The sequence below is a fragment of the Trachemys scripta genome, chromosome 8 (genome assembly GCF_013100865.1).
Source record: "Trachemys scripta elegans isolate TJP31775 chromosome 8, CAS_Tse_1.0, whole genome shotgun sequence".
NCBI lineage: Eukaryota > Metazoa > Chordata > Testudines > Emydidae > Trachemys > Trachemys scripta.
In genome coordinates this window covers 17,735,704-17,752,099 of record NC_048305.1, presented here as the reverse complement: position 1 = coordinate 17,752,099, position 16,396 = coordinate 17,735,704, and the positions used below count along the sequence as shown (strand labels likewise).

Genomic DNA, 16,396 nt, shown 5'->3' with positions numbered 1-16,396 from the left:
ACTGTATAATATTTCTGAGTATCAATCCAGTACTTTCAGACTGCTAACTGAAAAACCCAGAAATATACCCCCAGACCCTAAAATGTGTCAATTCCTACCATATAAAAGAGGTAAGAGGTGGGAATTCCCACAACACAAAATGAAATTAAACCCCTGTATTTATAACCAAAATAAATGTTAATTTTCTTTATCAAAAATCTAATATAGAAAATGCACTAAATATACTACCAATTTATTAAAAAAAAATCTTTTAGAAAAGATCAAATCTCAGTGCTCTTTAGTTTTGAATTCTTTTATTAAAATTTCTAATAACTTTATGTAGTATGAATGAATGAATGAAGATACCGAAGCATTGAATCAAATGGTATTGAATGAAGTGTTTGTCTAGTTTTGTTGGGTTTTTTTATGATACAGCCTTTGAATGAATGCAAAAGTTTTGTTTTGTTAAGGAAGTTACAGTATGTCCTAAAACTAAATCAGGATAAATAATGGTATCTGTCTGATCACTGAAATTGGTTCTACTGCTGCGCAGACAGACTTCTTAGCAACTACAGCCAAAAAAAAAAAAAAAAGCTGTTTCCTCTGACAAATTTTTAAATGTATAGATAGCTTTTCACATATGAATTAAGAGTAAGCGGACCGACCTTAAAATTTAGTATCATAAGATATTAACACAATGGAAGAGTTAATTTAGTATCATGCCACAATATGCTGCAGAACTTTAAATGTCAAGATCACTTGTCAATTGCACTACTCAGCTCTTTTTTAATATGAAGTGATCTCTCTGGATGGCTTCACGTTCATCACTGCCTAACACAAAAGAGCTACACACTTATGCTCAATGTGTCTTTTCAAATTCTGCTAATATTTTAACGGGATCATTTTAGCTTGTTTCTTAAAAACTCATCTCTTCAGGCATTTTATAGTTATGGTGGGAATATTCCAAGGCTTTCTAGAAACATCACAAAAAAAGTACAACCAAGTCAAACCAAATTTAGCTGAATTAAAAACCAAAACAAAACATAGTTTTGTTCCGTAATCAAAGAGAATGTGTATTTAGAACAAAGAAAACAAATTCAAAATGGCATGGAGTCCTCCCAGTTCAATCCAATGTGTTATTTCCCAGTGAAAAGGAAAAATGGGTCAGGTATAAGTCTTCCAGAACTTCAGAAACTATATTGATGTTCTGAGAGAATTTGAAGAAAATGTTCCATCAGATAACCATGTTTTTTTGTTTGTTTTTCACACTTTCCTCTTCTTTTCCAGTGTCGTGTTCAACGTGGGAGTTTCTGTACTGGAAACTTACAAAAAATACAAGTGTCCATTGTTCATGGCCAGTTTCTTGGATATTGAAATTGTTTCCTTATTGTATTGATCATTCAAATGTTGCCTACCTGTTTACACTTAATAGCAGCGGAATATGCATTTTACATGAAAAATATTGGATCCTTCATCTTACACTGATCATTTGCTGGCGGAGGCAGGAACTGAAGTTAAGAGTAGTCAGACTCTTTTCATCCTGATTTAAGCTGCACATTTTAAAACTTAATAATTAGTTATTCTTTTCCCTTAACTCCCCAAAATATGTAAGAATCTACTCCTGAGGGCATTCTGCACCAAAAAAAAAATTATGTGCCAAAAAACTAAAAATTCTGCACACAATATTTTAAAATTTTGCAAATTTTATCTGTCAAATAAACATGGAGGCTCCAACATGGCATTGGGGATCACAGGCCATGGGCTGCACAGAGGCGGGAGATCACTGAGCAGCTACTCCTCCGGACAGAGACTCAGTGGTGAGGCTGCACCTAACCCCGACACAGCGCAAGGACCGGGCCTGTTCCAGAAACACCCCAGGGCCCTGCCCCTCTGTTCCGGATGCACCAGCGTGGGCGGGCAGGCTCAGCAAGGTAGGATCCAAGTGTGGAGGGGCTCAGTGTGGGGGGATCCAGGTGTGGGTTGAGAGGGTTCTGTGTGGGGCAATCTGGGTGTGGGTGGCTCAGTGGGGGATCCGAGTGCGGTGGAATCTGGATGCACAGAGACTTGTTGGGGGGTTCTGGGTGTAACGGTAATGGAACTCCGCAGGAGGGCCCAGGTGAAGGTGGTTGGGGCTCAGCAGGGGTGGGGTCCAGATGCTGGGGGAGGGGGGCTCAGTGGGGTGGGGATCCAGGTGCAGCCGACTGGGGCTCGGTGGGGTGGGGATCCAGGTGCGGGTGGCTTGTTGGGGTGGTCCAGCTACAGGAGAGTGGGGTTTATCAAGGGGGGTTTGGAGTGCGGGGGTGAGGCTGAGCAGGAGGGTCTGGGTATGAGGAGGTCTGGATACTTGGGGGTTGGGCGGATGGGAGAGCAGCTCCCTGTACAGGGATCCCTACCCCTGCAGCTGAGGAGTGATGGGTGAAGGAGCCGGGGGAAGGGGGGATGCAGAGCTTCCTGCAGCTGGGGGAGAAATCTGGCTGTGGGTCTGACCCGGCCCCAGATGCCATGCAGGGAAAGAGGAAGTCCCGTCCTCCCCAGCCTAGCTGGGACAAGCAGCTGAGCCTGGCACAGGGCAGGAGCCACCAGCCGGTCTTCCCCAGTCCTGTCCCCTGTCTCACAATGATTTCTCTCTCTGCCAGCTGCTCACCCAAAACATACTGCTGGAGAGGGCCCCATGACTGCTCTTGTGGCTTCCCTTTGCTTCCCCATCAGAAAGTCAGTTTTCTGCAGGGAAGCAAAGAAATCCACAGGGAACATAAATTCTGCGCATGCGCAGTGGCGCAGAATTCCCCCAGGAGTAAAGAATCAGACCTCTAAATTACTTTCCTAACATTCAGTATCAACCAGACGACTGTCCTCAACCTGGTATAATTTTGTCTTGTTTAAGCTGATGACTTCCCTATAATTTCCTTTTTAAAACGAAATTGTGGTGTTGCATCACTCCTACAGAGTTGATTTTTTCTAATCATGACTCTGAAAAAGACTGGTCATTTGTGGTGGATAATCAGCTGAACATTAGCTCCCAGTGTAATGCTGTGGCCAAAAGTGCTAATGTGATCCTGGGATGCATAAACAGGAGAATCATGAGTAGGAGTAGAGAGGTTATTTTACCTCTTCATTTGACAATGAGTGACTGTTGCTGGAATACTGTGTCCAGTTCTAGTGCCCACAATTCAAGAATGTTGATAAATTGGAAAGGGTTCAGAAAAGAGCTATGAGAATGATTAAAGTATTACAAAACATGCCCTGCAGTGATAGACTCAAGGAGCTCAATCTATTTAAGCTTAACAAAGAGAAAATTAAGGGCTGACTTAATTACGGTCTATAAGTACGTACACAGGGAACAAGTATTTAATAATGGGCTCCTCAATCTGGCAGATATAAGTATAACACAATCCAATGGTTGGAAGTTGAAGCTAAACAAATTCAGACTGAAAATAAGGTGTAAATTTTTAACAGTGACAGTAATTAACCATTGCAACAATTTGCCAAGGGTTGTGGATTCTCCATCATGGACAATTTTGAAGTCACGATTGGATGTTTTTCTAGAAGATATACTGTAGGAATTATTTTGGGAAAGTTCTATGGCATGTGTTATAGAGGAGTCAGACTCACTAGATCACAATGGTCCCCTTCAGCACTTAAAATCTATGAACGTGGACTAAGCTTCAACATGAGCCCCTACAGCTCAAGTCTTTTTGCTCATTTTCCGACACTATGCCTGGTGGCTGCAAGAGATCAGGCTTGGGAACACTTGATATCAGTGTTGAATTGTAATACTTTCTGCTCATGAATATGTATGCAGTGTAGTTGTAGCCGTGACGGTCCCCGGATATTAGAGAGACTCTAGAATATGTAATTCACTTTTAGTCTCCTCTCCAGTTTTATTCCATTTCCTAATGCACGTTTGTGCATAAGATTGAAGCTCTAAATCCAAGTAATGAAGTGACAGCAATGATTACATACCAACCATGAATTCTGCTATATGAAAAAAACATAGTGCTAGAGCATCCTGGCAATAAACTACTTTTACAGTTGATTAACAGTCTCAGAGTCACTTAGAGAATTAATCCAGCTCTTCATTACTTTGTATGGGACTGGAGTATAGACATGATCCCTTAAAAAAAAAATCCATTTATAAAATGCAATTTTCAGTGCATGCTAATTCTAATTTATTTGTATTATCCAAAACAAGTATTTTACATGTTTAAATAACTACTTTCTAATAACTGTATCAGAAAATTAAATATGTAAAAAAAGAGTTTCAAGTGACTATTACTTAAAAAGTCTGTCCACTAAGCCTGAATTATTTCAGAAAACATTCTAAATGGATTTTAGAGTAGCAGCCGTGTTAGTCTGTATCCGCAAAAAGAACAGGAGTACTTGTGGCACCTTAGAGACTAACAAATTAAATGGAGAGGATTTAGGCAATTCCATACACAGTTGACACGAGTGCAAACAAATTGACAACATGGACACATAGTTGACAAGACAACTACAGTTTACCAATTTACCTGGAAGTGGAATAGGCATGCCAGGAAGGGGAACACGAAATGGAGGTACCATTACGGGTGGAAAAGCAGGAATTGTTGCTGTTGGCTGAGGTACTGCATGAGGAACTGCAGGAGGCAACGTCTGTGGGACTTGCTGGGGTACAGTCTGCACAGGTGTAGCAGAAGGAGTGGAGGTTGAAACACTAACTGAAGATGTAGCAACTGAAACACCTGAACTTGTGGTCTGGTCTTGTGTTGTCGGTGCTGATAAAAAAAAATTAAAAAAAAGAAGAAAAGAAAAAAAACTTGTAGTTTTCTTAAATGGTACAACATGTGAACTGTAAATAAGTGAGCTCTTACTAATACTTCCCTACACAAACTATACAGTATTTCATCCCTTACTGACACACACATAAGGAAAAGATGCTCGCTGGAAAGAAAAATCCCTCTCTCCACCCTGTGACATTACATTATTCCAAAAAAAAAGGTCAATTTTTATTTCCCTTGCCCCCTTGTTTGTATAATACAACTAACAAATCTCTAGGACAGTGGCAAAAGTTTCTTTGCTTTGTTTACCAGAGAACTAGTATAACCTGTTTGGGTGATAAGTGAAATTTGAACCTCTGCTCAGATTGAGACAAGTAGGAGGGGAAAGTTGTACAAAACCTTGAATGAAGGAACTAACGCGCAAAGAATATTGTTGTTTAAACAATATAAAGGCAGCAGTTCTGCATGTGCATGTACATGACAACAGTGTGATATTCTTAGATTATGGCCATACAACTGTGATTCAAGTGTGGAGAAATATCTGCACAAAATTTGTATAATCAAGGAAAAGTTTAGAAAAATGCTTTCAGTCATGGGCTGGAAGAATTCTAGTGGCCTTCAGTGCCTCCTAGTGGGTAAATGAATATTAAACATTCAGTTCAACATTTCTTGCAGGATGATTCGAGTTAGCCTTCAACAGGATGCTAATGTTGCATATCAATGTGTGGAGTAAAAGGAGGAAAAATGGCAGCCAATGCGTTTCAAGAATTAAACTTATACTAGGCATCATTTTGATTTATTTTACCCTGGAAAGCAATGTTATAAATTTACAAGATAATACAGTGCAATGATGGAGAAATATCACTTTTCTTGTACTAAGTGATTATGTTTAGATATTAAATTTATGTCATAAAAACAGATTGCAAGGAAATTATTTTCTTCAGTATTTATTAAAGTGATTAACTCACTTTTTCAATAATATAAAGATACTTAATATTTAGTATATATTTAATACTATTCATCTGCAATTCTCAAAGGGTGAGAGAGTTATTCCTGTTTTAAAGGTAGGGAAACTGAGGCATACAGAGATTAAATGATTGCTCAAGGTCACACAATAAATCAATTGCACAGTCAGAATTAGAACCCAGCTCTTCTGACGCCCAATACTTTACAGACTGATTCTGAATGCTGAGAAAATTGATCTTTTAAAACACAAGCTTTAGCACCTGACCACAGGCATCAACATTAACAGTCCTTCCTTAAGAAGGAAGGCAAAATTCATTAGTGCTTGGTGTCAGGAAATTACATTTTTGGCAGCCAAGAGTTAAGTCAACTTCTACATTATTCTATTAAGTTACATAAAAGGGGCCTCAGTATAAAGATATGCCTCAAAAGCAGAGAAAACTACAGTGAGTAAACTATGGATCTCAAAGCTGATATGGAATGGAACCTAAACATTTGTCTGATTCTTGACCATTGTTACATATTTAACAAATGGCTACACAGCCTATAAAATAATGCCCTACACACTACACTTAAATATATCACGAGAATAGGCTAGGTAGTTACCTTCCAGCTTTCTAAATCTAGTGACATAATGACATAATCATGACTCAAGATGAAGAGTCAACTGTAAGATTATTTGCTATGTCTACAATCTAAATATATACATTCTACAAGGTCAGTCCCTTATTCCCTTGGGCTGCTGTGAGCTGGAAACATTGTAGTGGCTCAGTTCATGTGAAGAGCAATAGTTTTCAAAACTACAGTTCATGGATCATTCATCAATAAACCTCAGAACCCTCTCCTGGTTTGTTCTGTCACGCAAACACAAAGGAACTGAAGCACTGGGATGCTCTGCAGGATGAAAAAGCAGAAGTTCTGCTCTACAACGATCAACTCGGCTTGTTCCAGAGGCAGCACTGACATGTCCACCTTCTCAACCAGAAGGGCAGGTTGGATCCTGGAGACAGGTAAGATGGGACACCTTGGTGGAACAACCCCTTCCTCCAAAATAATGTCTGCCCTTTTCTAAATAAAGCATTTGAAGTTTTGTTGGAAGTATATCGATAACCGAACAGATGCTTAATAGTTATTTGAGAACATATGGGTAGCAGCAGCAGCAAAGACAAATACCTAGCAAAGAAGAGGGGCCACATGTCACATTAAGTCTTTACTACAGTATTTCCTCTAAGGTAGCATTTGTTTCCCACTCTCACAAAGCCTAAGAAACCCACAGTAACTCACTGGAAATGGTCTGTGAAATTGAAGTGGCTGTGGTTGTAGTGGAGGTCATGGAGGACTGAGGACTGGATGATGTTGATGGAGACACTGAAGATGCAGGACTACTGGTTGTTGGTGTGGAGGCACCTTGGGCTTGTGCCTGCGCCTGGGCTTGTGCCTGAGCCTGAGCCTGGGCTTGGGCCTGCGCTTGGGCCTGGGCTTGTGCAGCAAGCATTGGTGTCAGTTCTGATTGCTGAATAACCTTTACCCCATCTGGCTTGGTCCATGCAGACTCGCGCGTTCGTGCATTATAGAAATAGACCTATAGAGTAGAAAAGTCATTATCAAACAATAGTATGTTTTCACAATGGAGGGCCTAGTCCCCCATTCTCAAATTATGAGGGCAAAAATTAATATCTCTATGAATACGTATTAATAAAAGGAAACGGCTCTGTTTTGCCTATCTATTCAGCATGACAAAAACAAAGACTCTTACTATACACAATCTGCAGCCTCGATGGCCAAGATCAACACACCACCACCACCAATGCAAACAAGATCATATGTGGTAACATGGTAACAGTCACTCACTATTCCTGATAGCTCCTTGTTGTATTTGGTTCCAGTCTTACCTTGCCATCTGGAGTCTTGTTTTCTACCCATATCTCTTCAGTGGGTGGCATAGTTGGAGTTCCCGGGGCAGTGACAGGTGGCATCCCTGGAGGAAACATCATACCAGGAGGCGGCGGCATGCTACCCATGGGAGGAGGCATGAATGGTGGCCTCTGTGTAAATTCATAGAATAGTAACAATGTCACAGGACTGCCATATACAGTTTGTGTTCATATTCAGAATCACTTGACTGCACAGCCTCAAGCCAGCAAGAAAAGATTTAGCAACAGTGTTCAGAGCTGTTCTAATACAGTCCACTGAAACAATGTTGCAATCTCTGGCCTGTTCTACACTTAAAATTGAGATTGACATAGCATACTCAGGGGTTATGAAAAATCCTCAGCCTTGTGGAAGAATGCTTCCATCCACCTAGCTCCGTTGCTTAGGGAAGTGGAATGCCCCCAGTGACAGAAAATCCCCTTCCATCTACAATACAGGGTTAACAGTGGCAGACCTACAGCATGCAGCCATGCCACTGTAGTGCCCATAGGGTAGCCATGGCCTCAAATAGCAATACCAAGGCAAGGGCCACATCTTATGACAAGTCAAACCATAGCACAGAGAACAGCTTTAACAAATACTTCAAGCCTTGAGGTATAAACTAAATGCAAAGCAGCAAAGAAGTGGCTGTATAAAGAGAAGAGGCATGGGGTGGAATAAGTGATTCCCCCCTCATTGAAGAGAGAAATAAAAAAAATATCCCTACAGGAGATGCAAGTGAAAGAAAACAGGAGAGAGAACGTGCTGAATAACTGTCTTCCAGGCATCAATAGCTAGAAATCATTTGAATTCACTGTAAAGCCACAAGACAATTATACAATGAGATATACAAAGTGGGATATGAGCAGGTGTACCACTGCAGAAGCAGACAATTCATTACAATCCATTATACCTTTTAATTATCTACCTGCTAATGGTTTACTATTAAGACATTAAGGGGAAAGTGTACAAATTCAACAAAGTAGAGATATCAGCTGTGAATATTTTTTTTTTGTAAAGCACTTAACAGATGATCCAGCAGAGGATTAGTTCAACTTAAGTCATTATTACTAAATGTCCAAAGGTAGCAAAAAAATTTTAATTTTAAAATGCTTAATACTAATTGGATACACCCCCAATATAATTCTAAATTCTTATTTCATGCATGCCCCCCATAGTACGTGAACTTTTAACATAGTGACACTCAGACCTCGGTGGTTCAGGAGCCAAACTAGAGATCAACATTACCCAAAAGAGCATCAGTAGTGTGAATTCATTGCTTCATTTACTATACATTCATATTTAAACAGTAATGCAGGGGAAATATTTAGTTTATATATATTCTCACAGAAAAATGACTGACCAGGTATTACTGTTTTTATCAATTGCAATTGGTTAACAACATTATAAAAGCATCCTGATTGGTTAATAATTGAATCACAGTGCTTTAATATCATGTGTTGCAAAGAGCTGCACGAGACACATTAAAGAGCCACTCATGGCTTGCGAGCCTCAATTTGAGTATCACTGTTTTAGCATAATCGCAAAGCAACAACTCTCAGGTTGGTAAGACTGAGCATTTCTTTCTGTTTAAACTATTGACTATTCTAAGTATTCTAAAAAACATATGTATATTCTGATTGTTTTGAAATTTGCTGTGCTAGATAGTGTAAGCAGTTCAAATTTGGGGTCATTTGAGCCAGGGCTCCCCAAAATACAGACCCCCTAAAACACAGCATTTTACAAAATCATCTGGTTAGTCTACTTTTTTTGTGCAAAACTGGACTCAAACTAAGGCTCTGATCCGTCCCAAACTGATCTTAGTCACTCAAGATTTATCTTAGCATGTGCCCCCCGCCCCCCCGGCCCTTTCAGGAAGCAATACTGAAAAAGTTATTGAGGGCAATGTTTGTAACTCTAGTTTGGCACAAGCATCATGGATGCATTTAAACATATATATGCTGCGAGACATGGGACTCTGTAAAAACAGGTCTGCAGGCAGCCTGCTGTGAGAGTGAATAGGTGGCTCAAGATGACATGCTGTCATCACTGGACCTTAGCTGCACCCAGGCACTGAGAGTTTAAGGCCTACCCTAGGCAGTTTTCAGGAAATGCATTTTGTGCAAGTTCCTTGCTCTCTGCCTGCATTTTGCAGGGCTCTTTAGAACATTTCACCCAGAGGTCCAAATTTCTGGTTTAAAAGTGATATTTTAAAAATGCTATGAAATCTACATGTAAACTCTGCTTTTACTTTAAAAGTAATGGCAAGAACTTAAAAACAAGACAGTGAAGATAGTAAGTGGTTAGGATAACGTAATCATGACTCAGTCTTCACCCTTTCCTGAACAATGGAATTTAATGTGATCAAAGGAAAGCATATCCTGTGTCATCTGGGCAAGGGTTCTTGATACACAGCTCCACTAGCATGAGCTGATCATAACTTCTTCTGATTCTTATAACTTTTTTGGTGGAGAGCAAGGGAATATGAAATGTGTGTGTATGAATCAGAGTAGTGCCGGGGGGAGTTGGGAGGGAGTGGGATGAAGGCTCTGCCCCTCAGGGTTGTGCTCTGGCACGGCTACTGAGGAGACAGAACACTCTAGATACCGACCCTTATTTATGTACAAGATCAAACACTATGTCTTTGAAAACCCAGTTGGATGACTTAAAGCTTTGATTAAAAAAAAGGGTTTCCAAAAAAAGTATTTTTTTCTACAATTCCTCAACAAATAAGGGATCATCCTCTGAAACCTTTGCTCTCTGGCAGCTCAGAAGCACGAACAGAACATTACCATAAAGGGTGGGCAGTTGGGCACCTTCCCCTCCAGTGACGTGCTTGGAGGGAAAAGAAGTGGAGTCATCTGCGCACAATCCTCCTCCCTCCCTTACAAATACACCTACAATTCCTTCCCATGACTCCTCCACTAGCCTGAGAATCCAGAACTCCCCACCTTCCCCATGCTACCTCCAGCAGTGGGAAAGGTGCCAGGCTCACCCTCCTAAACACCAGGAAATACACAGTTAAGGTATATGCCATCACCACAACACAATCTTAATTCCATTCTCTCTGAGCAAAACCGTAACACACCCATAACACACATACAAGCACTCTATCCTTGGAGATGCTGCAGAACACTCAGGGAACTGCACCTACAAGCACTGTAGGACAAAGTACATCTCTTTGCTAAGACAAAACTCTGGTTTAAGTCAGGCATAGCAAACACGAGCTAACTACACAGACTGAGCCCACTCCAGAGCAACTAACCCAAATTTGCTAAATATTACAATCCTTTCACTAGACTGGTGGCAATCCACATGACAAGATGACTGTGCACCACTATTGACACACCTCTACAGAACCAGTGTTGAAATTAGGCCTGCTTGATCCCTCAAGGTACATATGCACCTCTTTTCATATCACAGTAACAACTCTTCCAAACTGCTCCAACTAAGCGATCCACCATTCAATATAACCACATCTAACACAAGGAATGCAGCTGGAGTGCATGCAGATAAATGTTGGAATTAAAAACTGTTGATCACAACACAATGGGACAGTCTCCTTTTTATTCTTCACGTCTTATTATAGCACCACCCTTACTAAACCATTTCAAGTGGCTAAGGCCAGCTCCAAGGAGCAGTTATATTGCGGGGGTGGCATGTACCTTAACTTTCATGGTTTTCTGAGGTTTAATTTGTGTTAGCTCTACTCTTCATTACCTGGTTTTCAGAAGTTAGAGTGTAGTTGAACTTGATGATCTGGAAGGACACCAGGCACAACTCTGCACTACTGGAGTTTTTTGTCAATGAACTCATCTTAACTGTGCACATGATTCCATTATGTTTGCCTTTCGGAACAATGTGAAGGATCTTCTATTAGAGGTATTTTTGAACAACATGCAGTGTGATAAAAAAGGATAAGATCAAAACCCAATTAGTTTTAACATTTACTTTTTTCTTTTCCTGCTGTAATCACTTCTGAATGCTGCTGAGTTCTTACCACATCCATCCACATCAAAAACAGAAAACCAAACCCATACACTCTTTACCTGTAGATGTGGAGGCCCCATTGGTGGAGGAATCCCTCCTGGAGGTGGCATTGGAGGCATATTAGGATCAAATGGAGGACGTCCAAAGGGAGGACGAGGTGGTGGAGGTGGACCTCTCATCATGCCGAAAGGTGGAGGTGGGCGCATGAGAGGTGGTGGACCCCTCATGACAGCGTTTGGTGGGGGAGCTGGGCCACGAAATCTCAGTGCTTGCTGCTGAGCCATTCTGTGTGTAAAGCCAGAAGAAAACTATTTGTGTTTGCTGATTAGTTGCAGGATTGATTAATTTGTGTTACAAAAAGTGAAACTAGTAAAAGCAGAAGGACATGACAAATTTTGTCAAGTTTCAATAGATAAAATTAAAAGTACAAGTACTTTAATAGGTTTTCCCCCCTCACAATTTAAATTCATTAGAAGTCTGAATGTGATTTTTTTCACTCATGAAAATGAGTGACCTTTAGATTGAACCATCTTAGTACGGACAGGCACTGTGCAAGCTTCCCTCACACAGCTCTGCCAAAGCACTTCAAACATGACCTGAATCACCGTGTCTATCTATAGTCACATCTTAGGCCTCTCGAGCAATGGCTGCCGATTGTGCCAAGGTTTTTAGTTATTTCATAATGTGAATGAGTGTCCACCAGGGACTTGGATGAGACCATCTGCATCCTTTTCACTTATGACCTAACGGAGGATTTGAACTCTGATCTGCAGTGATGAAAGGCTAATATACTATACCCAATGTGCCACCCAGCCCACTACACAGGCAGCTTAATAAGTGTATATATAGAAAAAAACGTTCACCTTTGCAACCAACAAACGCTCTTCTGATGCTCTCAGGAAAACAATTTTGCCCACCATTTAGTGCCAGTGCAATACCAATGTTGGCATGATGACTCAAAATTGAAAAAAACAAAGGTTATAAGGTGGTGAACGGCAAAACACATGCAACTCAGCACTCAGATTATATAGACTTCTACTTCTGCTGATTTAAGTTTCATATAGCACCTACAGTTTTAGAAACCAGGTGCTGTTTTACATAGGTTTTATAGAGGCAGCCCACTAAGTGGTACATAACTGACCATTGCTACTAACCCTGAGATGCCCAAGAGCAAAACAAAATTAATGTGCTTTGAATGATGCCCCAAAGATCACCAACCTCTAACAGTGATGGAGCACCAAAGGGAGCAAATTCTAAATATAGGGGCACTCTTTACTGAGAAAACTCTTCTGTCAGGCCTGGAAAACATCATCCTAGGAACTGACAATAACAGCATCCCAGCTAATCTTAACAGTGATGAGACAGAAACAAGGCAAATGACAGTCAGAGAGCAAGGTCCCAAACAGCATAGGGATTTATCAGCAACACCATGAATTGTACTGTTAAGACAGAACTATAGTTTTTAGAACACCTATCGCCATAACACCAGGTTATGTGCTCCCAGGAGCCATAATGTTTCCCTAGTCTCTGTTTGCCAGAAGTTGGGAATGGGCAACGGGATGGATCACTTGATGATTACCTGTTCTGTTCATTCCCTCTGAAGCACCTGGCATTGGCCACTGTCAAAAGACAGGATACTGGGCTAGATGAACCTTTGAACAAGTATGGCAGGTTCTTCTGTTCCAATTAAGTAAGGCCAGGAAAGCTACTTTACCACTCATGCTAGCATTAGTTCCTGTCTGTTGTACCGGGCATCAGAGAGCGTTACTTTTATTTCAGATTTCTGTTGTGGTACACCCCAATCAGGATGAGAGTCCCAGCGTGTTGGTTGTATTTCAACCTCCCCCACCAAAGACACCACTTCTGCCCCAAAGGATCGACTGCTTTAGTTCTAGCTTTATACAATTACTAACAAGGGGGCAACTCTGCAGTTTGGGATGCATGGAAGGAGAGCACGAGTCAGAGAAAAATCAAACATGACAGCCACAGCTGCATTTGCCCCTTGAGGCCCTGGACACCGTGCGTCTCGCCAGGGGACACAGCTAGTGGTGTGCTTAGCCTACAGGTAGCATGCTGCAGGGAGCTCAAACGAGTGGCCGGGCCCGGCTGCGCTGGGAGCAGAGAGGGGTCGCCGGGCCCAAGGGGGAAGCACGGAGGGGGTGGGAGGGAAGGATCGGCGGGGAGGAGAGGGCACAGAGGGATGGCGGGGCCCGGGGGAGGGTCTGCGGAGGCAGAGAGGGAAGGAGCTGCCGGACCCAGGGCTCACGGGGAGATTGCCCGGCGCGCCGTGGGGGAGAAGCGGAAGACCCTGCGAAACCACCGCGAGTGAAGGGTGGGTGCGCGGGACCACAAGGCCCTGGGGGAGGAGCCTGCAGCCGCAGGGGTCGGTGGGGGAGGCCCGACGGCCAGGCCGCAGCGCGGGGCGTGTGCAACCCCGCTCTTCTCTGTCCCTGAAGCCCCGCCGGGCTGCGCTACCTGATCTCATTATTGTACCGCTCCGCCGCCGCCGCCCCCGCGTCTCCCTCGCCGCCGCCAGCCCCAGCGCCGCCACCGCCTCCTCGGTCCGCCATCGCCGCCTCACCAGCCCCGCCGAAGCCGCCACCTCCGCCGCCAGGCCGCGCCCCACGTCATTGGCTACCAGGACCGTCGCTCACTACACACATGGGCGGGACCTAACCGGCATTGGCCACCGCGCCCGCCGACTTTGAACGAGGGAAGTAAGGGAAGCTGTGATTGGCTGCGAGAAGCCGTCCCGCTCCCCTCAGTGGCCCAGGCGACCCATGTCACGTGATCCGTGACCCGCGGGGAGACCGGAACTGACCTCACATAAGATGCCAGCCAATCAGAAAAACGGAAAGAAAAATACAGCCAATTCAAAGATAGGGCAAATAGGATACTAACCAATCAAACATCAGAATGAGCTATGTGCCGGCCAATCAAAAAACAAAATGACGTAGCATGCAACCAATCATAAAAGGGGATAGGCTCCAACTCTAACCAATCGGAGACCCTCTGGCAGTAGCGAGCGTGCCAACGAAGCAGGAAACAAAGTTAAGATATTCTAGCGAATCAGGGAACAGAGTTAGGACATTGCCAGCCAATCAGCGAGCGGTATTAGCATTATTGTCTGATTCACAGGCTAAATGCGTGAGTTACTGGCAGGGACGCGCAGGGCAGGTGGTGGAGGCGGGCTGCACCTGCTGCAGGGGGTGATTGCCTCTCGGTGCCCCAGCAAGGAGGGCAGCACCCTGGACTCCTAGAGTCGGGCTGGCTGCCCGGGGAGTTCAAGGTGCTGGGGCTGGCCTATGGAGAAAACCATTGACAGGCTGGCAGCTGCCCCACGGCCTGCCCTAGATGCCAACACTTGGCAGCAGGGGTCATTCTGCTGGAGGGGGGCCCTGACTGGGGAAGCAAAGCTCCCATATACCGAGTGAGTCTCCCCGGCTCCTATGGCAACCAGCTCCCTTTTTGAGGATGGCAGAAGGACAGGGATATCTTTAGTTGATTTCTTATGACTAGATTTCCTGTAGTTGAGGCATAGTGCTTCTGCTGCAATGCCCCTGAGAAGCGAGGGAGAGGATAAGTAACAGCCCCCATCCCACCTTTACAACCCCACATATGCTTGGGATCATAAACTTATTGGCACTTCCATGCTCCCCTTCCTACATTGCCATGTCCAGGAACTAGCGGTATTGGGGGTGCAGCAGCACTCCCTGGCTTGAAGTGGTTTCCATCATATACAGGATTTACATTTTTGTTCAATAGCTTTCAGCACCCCACTATAAGAATTGTTCCAATGCCACTGACCATGTCACGTTTAATTTCATTTGCACACTCTTTGGGGCCAGCTGCCTTTTGGCAAGTACAGTTTGGAGTGCTTGACAAATAAAATCAAGATAAAATAACTCCACCTGCCCAGCAACAATAAATACAAAATACATAAATCAATTTTGTGTGTGTGTGAAAGAGACAGAATATATAGGAGACCGTCCAGCACAGTATATGTTAGAAGAGTATCTGCACAGTAAATTTCAAACTAAGGCTAAACATTGTTCCTGTAAAATTACATTGTATGACAGGTGGGTAACTGTACATACAAGTGGAGTAACTGCAACTTATTTTTGTGTCCAAAACCAGTTTTGATATCCATGATCCCTAACCCTAACCCATGCTATCCACGTTTAAAAAAATTGCCCCTATAGGTCTAAATTCTCATCTCAATTCACTAAGTATAGCTAGCAAGTAAAAATTATAAATATATTGAAATGCAGGATTATCTATCTAAGTGAATGAGAAAGTACCACTTCTTCTTTTAAACAAACAGTCTTTATTAGTTAAGGCCCTCACTTCAGAAGAATGTGTATCCCCTATGTTTGGTTTAGGCCTTAATTATCTGTGCACCATTGGGTTAGCTGAGGTATCTCAAAACTCTTCCTATAGTTTTCTGGTAGTATAAGTGTGTGGGGAAAATCAGCATATGTTATGCACATAAGTAATACCCTGTTTACAGCTTTGGGTATTAGACCCTATTGCTGAGAAAAGAAATGTTTGCCAAAATAGTGGGATTATCTCCCTGCAAGTGCTATGGGATTTTTAATGTGCACATCCCAGACACAGGCAGACAAGAACTGTAGTTACCCGTGCCTCGCCTTTTCCAGTTACATCCCCAACCCTTTCCCCTAAGAGTGTAGCTAATAATTTGAAATTTATACATGAACTAGATGTATTGCATTCAGCTACACACAGTCAAATTAGTAAAATGCTAGCTAGAACTAGCTAGTTAATAATAGGTCTTG

The 16,396-nt window shown here is 42.8% G+C and overlaps 1 protein-coding gene across 11 annotated transcripts in view; it reads right to left on the bottom strand.

Moving 5' to 3' along the window:
* Positions 1-14,222, bottom strand: part of TCERG1 (transcription elongation regulator 1) — a 46,919-nt gene extending 32,697 nt beyond the window's left edge. For 9 of the 11 annotated variants that reach the window (XM_034778305.1, XM_034778301.1, XM_034778302.1 and 6 more), the window contains exons 1-5: positions 14,076-14,222; positions 11,660-11,885; positions 7,592-7,744; positions 6,984-7,281; positions 4,491-4,733 (exon numbers count right to left, since the gene is read on the bottom strand). In XM_034778305.1, the coding sequence (XP_034634196.1) occupies positions 4,491-4,733; positions 6,984-7,281; positions 7,592-7,744; positions 11,660-11,885; positions 14,076-14,170 (1,015 nt within the window). In that variant the 5' untranslated portion in view covers positions 14,171-14,222. Of the gene's footprint in view, positions 1-4,490; positions 4,734-6,983; positions 7,282-7,591; positions 7,745-11,659; positions 11,886-12,463; positions 12,556-14,075 lie in introns of all 11 variants that reach the window. The other 2 variants (XM_034778306.1, XM_034778300.1) reach the window with 2 other exon arrangements.
* Between the last annotated feature and the right edge of the window lie 2,174 nt (positions 14,223-16,396).